This window comes from Rhincodon typus, chromosome 15 (assembly GCF_021869965.1).
Source record: "Rhincodon typus isolate 14 chromosome 15, sRhiTyp1.1, whole genome shotgun sequence".
NCBI classification, from domain to species: Eukaryota; Metazoa; Chordata; class Chondrichthyes; order Orectolobiformes; family Rhincodontidae; genus Rhincodon; species Rhincodon typus.
Window position 1 is genome coordinate 1,798,701 of NC_063346.1, and position 8,660 is coordinate 1,807,360.

The window sequence follows — 8,660 nt, forward strand, 5'->3', positions numbered from 1 at the left end:
CAGGTAGACCCTCTGCTCAGGTAGACCCTCTGCTCAGGTAGACCCTCAGCCCAGGTAGACCCTCAGCCCAGGTAGACCCTCAGCCCAGGTAGACCCTCAGCCCAGGTAGACCCTCTGCTCAGGTAGACCCTTGGCCCAGGTAATTGTCAGCTCTTAAGGAAGGAAAGCAAAGCTGAGTGTTGTAAAGAGGGAATTGTAGATCCTGGTTCGTAGGAAACTGAAGGCACAGCCAAACAGGCGAGGAAGGAGAGGGGCCAGAAAAAGATAACAGTTCAGTACGAAAGCAGGAGGGTGTATTTGAGGAAATGATGCCAGGGCAGCTGATGGGATGGAGACAGGGACAGGGACAGCACAAGAAACTCTGTTAGCTCCTTGCAGTTGTTGGAAGTGAGGGTGGACAGGGTGAGGGGGAATGATTTAAGAAGACGTTATGTAACAATAAAGTGGAGCTGGGCCAATTACATTCCAGGATGATCCTGGAATAGTGAGCAGTTATAACAGGAGTGGGAGTTAATAGTGCTTTGTGTCGTTTATCCAGCTGTGGTGGTAGATGTCTGAACCATTGTCCACCGTATCCATTCAAGTTACATACACCAGTACCATAGTAACTAGAGAATTTATTTCAGTGATGTTGGTCGAGAGATAAACATTGGCGAAGACATTGGGGAAAATTTCCCAACCTCCTTTAAATTGAGCCCAGGAGGCTGAATGTCTCAGCTGAAAGACTAAGCTTGTGTGTGAAACCTGGTCAGGGTGGGGGTGTAAATCAGGTGTCTATGTAACTATACTCCACTATTGGTAATTACTGTGAAAGGAGTGGGACGGTCCTTTATATTTTCTGGAATCTGCAGGTTTCAGTGTCAATTAAAGATGCCAAGCTAAATTCTGTGAAAGTTTTAAGCTGTTTTTTCTCTGTTTTCAGGCCTCTGTCCTGCAGAACCTACGCTCAGCTATGAGACGCCAAATTCGTCGCCACGCCGCACGCAGGATGTCCCCACGTGGACGCCTCAGCAGGATTTGGAGCAGGTTCTTCCAGAGACCCAGGAGCTGGGGGCTTATACCTCTGCTCACCCCAACCTCTGCCTCAACTGCTCCATCATCTCATCTGGATCAGAGTGAGACAGTGCGGAACTGCCAACAGGATGAGAGCCGGCGAAACTGTGTACAACCTCAACAGGAGCCTGACTCAGACACTGACACAGAGACCGATCGACCAGTTGGTGAAACGTCAGGGATTACGACAAATGCCTTGATGTTAGAAAACTCAGTGCCAAAAGCTTCTTCATCGCCCAGCTCAGATGGTCAGACAGAGCTGCAGACCCCTTGCTTACTGCACTCTTCAAGTTCTGAGGAGACTTGTAGCACTGACTTTGACTTCCCTCTCAGGCAGTCATCAAGAAGCAGCTGTAGCAGAGGTGTGCGTATCCGTGAGCCCCTGTCTAGCAATCTGGAGTGGAGCTTCAGCAGCCGCCGACACCACTTTCGGCCTGGCTCTCGCACCGTCTCCATGAGGTCTGCAGGAGGCAGGGCCAGGAGCTCGATTACAATGAATATAACAGTGCTGGGGAGAAATTACTTTTCAGCAGAATCCGACCATCACCAAGATCCCAGGCAGCAGAGTTTCACCTCGGTTTCTCCTGCATGCAGGAGTCAGTGTTGCAGTTGCCCAGAGTCTGTGACAGAAAGACCATGTTCCCTATCAATGCCTCGCCACAAACACATCTGTGCAGAGACCCCATCGCCAGAGCCTTCCTTCCGGAACCCCTTCCGCCAGTCAGACTCCAGGAGTGATGAGCCAGCCCTGCTTGATTGCTAAGAAACCCCCCTTATCTCCATAGTGATATTTTCAATGGGGAATGCTTTCTGATATTTTTATTGCTACAGTATTTTTTAAAACAGTTGTTTCCTTCTCCAACAACCAAAAAAAAAGGAGAACCACATATCACTGAAGCTGCTTTTGAATGTAATGCATTATCACGGAGGTCGTGCTGGATTCAGCAGTGTCCTTAATTGGAACACCAGTTGCATTTACAATCACCTGACATTTGTGTCACCAATGTTATTTAAAGCATTTAGCCATTGTATGGTTCAATACGTGGCTGTAAATGTTGATGAGACTTTAAATGACCTATTTATACAGTTGAACCCATCATTCCTGAAGAGTGCCAATGAATCTCAGGAGTTGACATAAATACACAGCAATATGATTCTCACCACTGCAGATGGTATCTTGGTTTCAGTTCTGTAATACCTGCTTCCAGGAAATAGTCGGGAGCGTCTTCAGAATGTCTACGCAAAATCTGGACAACTTCTTACCATCATAAGCTATTCCAGACTCTTAACAGGCAGGTTTGAGGCTGGAATTTGTAGAGGGACTGATTATTGCAACTATCTTTCAGTTTCTGTTCCACCTTCTGGCTTCTCTATACACTTTATCTATCCATTGCTTTCTGGCTCCGTCTTTCTTGGCCTTCCCAATCTGCATCTGTCTCTCTGCAGTTTGTTTCAATGACTGCCTGTCTCACTGTGGATTTGCTCCTCTTTCCTGTTTCCTATCTGTCTGGAGTTTGCAGTTTTCTTTCTTACTCTTTTTTTCATTCTCCCCTCTCCCCCTTTCTGTCTCTTCGTTCTCTCTCGCTCCCTCACTCTTTCTTCTCTCCCCTGATATTTCTCTTTTCTATCTCCTTTCCCCTCTCTGTTTGCACTGTAAGTTTCTTCTGTCCAGTGTGGGCCACTGAGCACCCATTGTCTGTGGTTTCTTATTGTCACTGCCCATTCTCTCTGTTTCTTTTCCTTGTGATTATCCTCTGACTTGATTAAAACCTTGGGATAGAGCCGATTAAATGTACAAACCAAACAAAGTATGAAATTGCAATCCTGTTTTGTAGCAGTTTGTATCAGAAGGTTAAAATGTGTCATTATGATGCTGGGGAGTAAAACACCCCCCTCAGTGAAAGTTCGCTTACATGGTAACTGCTAACTGCATTCAGGAATGTGCTGTCTGTGGAAGGGGAGTGGGAGGGTAGGGATTGGATCAAACTCTATTCCGTTATAGTGTGATTCAAGTCTACTTTCCGATGCTGAAATTCACACGTCTACTATACATTTCTACCAAAACGTTGGAGCTGTGCAGGCACATAACTTCACATTAAATTACTCTGTAGTCCATCAAAGCTCCTACAAGCAGTGTGCCGTATGGAGTGAATGCATTGTCATTTGGATTTCAATTATGTGCAAGAATGGATGTGAAAGTATCACCATGTCAAATTGAATTATGAAAACAGCTATTGATTGCATAGTTGATTCACTCCATGCAAAGACAAACTATTTGGAAAAAGCATTTTCAGCTTAATTGCTAGGAACAGGTTTATTGCTGTACAACACTTGGGTACAGTACTGGTGTGGACAGGTCTGTCACTGTGTAACACTGGGGTACAGTACTGGTGGGGACAGGTCTGTCACTGTGTAACATGGGTACAGTACTGGTGGAGACACATGACTCTTTAATAGTGGGGTGCAGTACTGATAAAGACAGTTGTGTCTCTGAATTACAGTGTGGCCCTCTCTCAGTACTGACCCTCTGACGGTGCAGCGCTCCCTCTGCACCGACCCTCCGACAGTGCGGCGCTCCCTCTGTAATGCACTGCACGTGTCTGGATCTTGTGGTGAAATCACTGAAATAATACTTGATTCCACAAATGTTTCTGTCTTTTTGATGAGGAGATTCCTGCTGAGCTCTAACTGGTCTAGGATCAGGGTTAGGGTCTTGCTGTGTGAGTGGCACTCGTTGAGAATGCAGTTATGTTTTGCCCTCAGTTGTGAAAACACAATTTCTAAATTGTTCAATACATGTGGACTTCTGTAGTTTACCTGAGCTTTTCACAAAAGGAGACATTGTGCGCCTTGAGTGTTCAGTGTAACAGGTTCATTAAAAACTCATTTAAAAAATCCACGTTAAGTTATTAGGAAAGGAATAAACTTCAAGAACAGAAGGACTTTAAGGGGTCAAATCAAAGTCTGTCCTCAAAGTCCTCCTGCTTCACGATTAGTGACACTACTGCCACCCCCTGGTGAAAGGAGCTTATGTCTGGTGGTTTGGGGAATCAGCAGTGAGTGGTTGAGGATTCGGCATTTCATTTTGATCCAGTTCCTCAATCTTTAGCACAATTCTCAGCTGCAATCAGCAGAAGGTAGTGTAGAGTAAGGATAGGGAAATGGACTCAGGACAGCAGCGTGCCAATGTGACCACGAAGCCTGTTCTTCCTGTCCTTCCAGTCCGGTCCTTTTTGGGAATTCCTCATGAGCAGAAATTCCCACTGGACGCAATGCTGGATTCAGAAACACAGCTTGTGGTAAAACAACACCAGCTGGCAGCCTGTGGGCTAAGTATGAAACAGGGCTGGCACTGCAGTTTGGATCACTGGGTGAAGGATAATCAGGATCACTGAGTCAGAGTGCGTCCAGATTGCTGGGTCAGGGCTAATCCTGATCACTGGGTCAGGGCTGGTGCGATGAGAGCTCCCACAGTGAGAGACTGTGGAGTTGGAGATGATGCAGAATAAACAGCAATGAGCAGTGGAGTGTTCAGAGGGTCAGGGAAGATTGGGGTGGAGAATGGGATACATAGAGAATTAACATACAGTTAATGAACAGTGCACCAAGTTGTACTTTCCTGGTTACTGACACTGAAAAAGTAGCGGGGCTTGAACTGAATTGGCTACTCCATAATGTTAACAGTGATTGAAGCTCAGATCAGGTCTGTCTGTCAGGCAGAACGTGGATTGTATCGATCCCAATCAGAGCCTGTCAGATCTGCTACACTTGGTCTCAGAGGCTCCAGCTTTCTTCGGGTGGTTAGACAGACTTTCCATAAGATCTACTGAACTCTATCACTTTACCCAAAACAGAAAATGTCAGAACTTCTCCCTTTGCCAGCCATATTTTTTTTCCCTTTTTGTTTTGGCAAAACCTTTCCCACTGTCCTTGTTGGTCACAGCTTGGTGAACAGCTGGTTGGTACGGTTCTGAGGCACAGTCAAAGCTCAGGGTGAGCTACACAACCCGGGATTTTCTGTTTGTATTCAAGGTTGGAGGCTGGCCATTCTCTTCTGGAGTCTCCTCTTGTGGGAAAACAACAAAACAGAATTTCTGTCCATAATGCGTAATAGATTCTGAAAGAGAAGAGGACATCAACTGGATGCTGTATAATAAACATAGCCCAGAGAAACTACCTCCGTCTACATATTTTAATGCAAATTCCTCAGTTTTTTTAAACTCTATCTCTCATAAAAGGACAGCCCTCACTGTCACTGGAACCAGGGGAGGAACCTGTGGAGTACTCCTCAAAAGACAGATCTGTCCCTCCTTTTGTAGAAGGACCAAAACTGCAGTTTTCCAGGCATGGTCTATGCAAAACTCAATTTATTTTGCAGCACAGCTTCTTAAACTAAAAGCCAACTATGTTTAAGGTCGGGGTGAACCTAGGGAGAACTGGGAAGCTGAAATTTCTCATCAAAATGGGTCACGGTATCAGACTGAGTTGGACCAAAGCCTCTGTAAAAATCTCCCATTATTTATCCCTTCCTGTTATTTCCTTGACTGAGGATTTGGTTTGGGTGGAAAGGGATTCAGGATCATCTGATGGGGACTAATCCAGTACAGTGGGCCAGGGGAGGGGTGACAACAACCTTCCCATTCCAGCCAGGCTGTTCAGGAGTGAAATCAGTAAGCACTTCTTCATTCACTAATGTGAGGGGAAACTGGAGGCCATTCAGTCCCACAAGCTTGTCCTCTCATTGAATTAGATCGCAGTTGCTTTGCACCTCTCTGAATTGCCTTGGTTCCATTTCCCTTAATCAATAAAAATCACTCAAATAAAAGCAAAATACTGCGGATGCTGGAAATCTGAAATAAAAACATGAAAAGCTGGAGAAATTGTATCAATCTCAGTATCAAAATTTAAATTAATCTTTTCCTATCAGTGTATCCTTAAATTCCTCTCTCTCACCTATTTAACCAGCTTCCCCTTAAATACCCTTTGTGCTATTCCCCACAACATCTCCCTGTTCTGTCCTCTCTCTGTGTTTCTCCTGAATTCCTGATTGGAAATAATATTGCCTATGCATGTTTATATATTTATGGTTCTAGTACTGGTTTCACTTGCAAGTGGAAACAACCTCTCTACGTCTACGTCACAAAACTTAAAAACATTTATCAAGTCCCCTCTCAATCATTTCCAGAAGGAAAGAGCCTATATGTTGGATTAAAAGAACGAAAAATCACTCCTGACAGGTACAGCTTCAAGTTCAGTTATGGGATGTGGGTGTCTTTGGTTAGACCAGCAATTATTTCTCAGAGGGCAGTTCAGAGTCTGAAGTCACATGTAGGCCAGACCAGGCTAAGGCAGATTCCTTCGCTAAAAGGACATTAGTGAACCTAATGGTTTCCATTAGAATAGCTTTTATTTCCAGAATTTTATTGATTTTAAATTTCCACGGTGGGAGCGTTACCCTGGGCCTCTGGATTACAGCCCAGTGACAGTACCGTTACTCCACTGTCATTGTATCCAGAGCTTGTCATAGTATACAAAATTAGGCCTCATGAGTTTGAAGTAATATTTTCAAACTGATTAAGGATTGGTTACAAAAAGAAAATGAGAATATAAACAGAAGGGTCATTTACAGGTTTGTGAGCTGTGATGAGTGGGGTAACAGTAAGAATCAGTCCTAGGAGTTCAGTGCTGTTGTAATCTGGTCCTGTACTAACCCCAGACTGATCCCTGCTCCTGCAGAATGCTTTTAATCCAACATGTCAAGTATTCATCTGATAGACTATAATCCCAAGCTGCTTTAAATTCTTTCTGCTGTTGATAACATACACCATCATTTCTCACACTCTCCAGTTTTACCCACATCCACAAATTGACAAAGGTTCCAGTTCACATTATTTCCTGCTCCAGTCTCACCAATCATATCGTTGAAATACTTTGGCTTCTTGTTCCATTGGATTCCGAGCAGATAGACAGGAACACCGGTCAATATGATGACAAGGGCAGTGCCACACACCACAGGCTCAGAGTAGAAACTGAAGACCAGCAGGAAAGCCCAAAACAGCAGGTAAGCAACTGGGAACAGAAGGTGTACCTGCAGTGAGAACGGAGACTGAAATCAGTCACTACAGCTCCACACACAGCTTTGTGGAGTCAGGTGATATCATGTTTATATAGTGACAGCCCAAGATATGCCACATTTAGTACTGAGTCATATCAGATGTTAGGGCAGGACCTGGAAAGGAGACACTTTGGGTTTTAAGGATCATTTTAAAGGGGCAGAGAGTTAGGAAGGAACTGCAGAGTACAGGACCTGACACAATTTGGGGTTGGGGATTGGGAATGTTCAAGAGGCTGGAATTAGACAATTTCAGAGAGTTCAGGAGTTGGTGACGCTGGAGGAGATAACAGAGATGGAGAGGGCTGGGGCCATGGGTGGATGTGGAAACATGTTTACCTGTTAAAACTCCAGGTGTTGCTACACTATAGGCTCACGGTAATTCTGTAGGTGAACAAAACTGTGAGTTCAGATTCAGGACAGGAACATATTGTATGGGATTAGTACAGGGCTACAGGGAAAGAACAGGGTAATGGGATTAATATGGGATTGAAACAGGGCTATGGGGAGAGAGTGGGGCAGTGGGATTATTTTGGGATTTGATACAGGGCTATGGGGAGCAGTTGCAGATTTCTGGAATGCAGACGGATCTGGGTGTCCTCATGCATGTATCAGGTTGAATGTCAGCGCTGGATGGGAAAGTGCAGTTATTAGATTAGCTGTGATCTTACTGAATGGTGCAGCAGAGACAGAGGGGCCAAGTGGCCTACTCCTGCTCTTAATTCATGCATTTGTGAATGTTAGCTACACTGTGAGGCACAGAGCCAGTACCAGGAGTACATCCAGACTCATAGGGAACGGTCTTCACTGAGATTTTCCTCTTATCACCAGTCAGCCACTGGGCAACAGAGAGAGAATGGGCTGAACGGTCTCAGTTGTGCTATGGGTGTCCATGTCTCCAGGAAAACTGGGCATGAGCTGGACAGTTAGGTTGGCAGGGTTAGTGTGTTGTAAAATAATTTGTTAGAAACAGTCACTGTGGCAGGAGACATGATTCGGACCCAGTGAGATACTGAGAGAAAGAAAAGTGAATCAGAATCAAGAGGTGTGAAGTGGAAAACACCAGACCGCATGTCCCTCACCTACCTTAATGGGTCGCGAAATGTTTGGCTTTTTCCAGCGAAGGATGAGGACTGCAGTCACAGTAACCCCATAGCACAAATAGTTAATGAACACCACGTAATTGATTAGAGTGTAGATATCCGCAATGATCAGCATCAATAAGGAGGTGGCACACTACAGGGTCAAACAGAGATACAGTGAAAGCACCAGAGACAGACCATATGCTACAGACACCAACCCCTCAGCACTAACCCTCCGACAGTGCGGCGCTCCCTCAGCGCTGACCCTCCGACAGTGCGGCGCTCCCTCAGCACTGACCCTCCGACAGTGCGGCGCTCCCTCAGCACTGACCCTCCGACAGTGCCCACTCCCTCAGCACTGACCCTCCGACAGTGCGGCGCCCCCTCAGCACTGACCCCCCGACAGTGCGGCG

General features: G+C 45.5%; 2 protein-coding genes across 3 annotated transcripts in view; one reads left to right on the forward strand and one right to left on the reverse strand.

The window, feature by feature from the left end:
- The window catches only part of lrp3 (low density lipoprotein receptor-related protein 3), a 17,830-nt gene extending 14,955 nt beyond the window's left edge, over positions 1-2,875 (forward strand). For both annotated transcript variants that reach the window (XM_020536533.2, XM_020536534.2), the window contains exon 7: positions 923-2,875. In XM_020536533.2, the coding sequence (XP_020392122.1) occupies positions 923-1,816 (894 nt within the window). In that variant the 3' untranslated portion in view covers positions 1,817-2,875. The remainder of the gene's footprint in view (positions 1-922) is intronic.
- Positions 2,876-3,161: 286 nt separating this feature from the next.
- LOC109938053 (large neutral amino acids transporter small subunit 2-like) overlaps positions 3,162-8,660 on the reverse strand; it is a 45,690-nt gene continuing 40,191 nt past the window's right edge. Inside the window, 3 exon segments of the mRNA XM_048605937.1 lie at positions 3,162-5,170; positions 6,964-7,141; positions 8,252-8,513. Of these exon segments, the coding sequence (XP_048461894.1) occupies positions 5,052-5,170; positions 6,964-7,141; positions 8,252-8,513 (559 nt within the window). The 3' untranslated portion in view covers positions 3,162-5,051.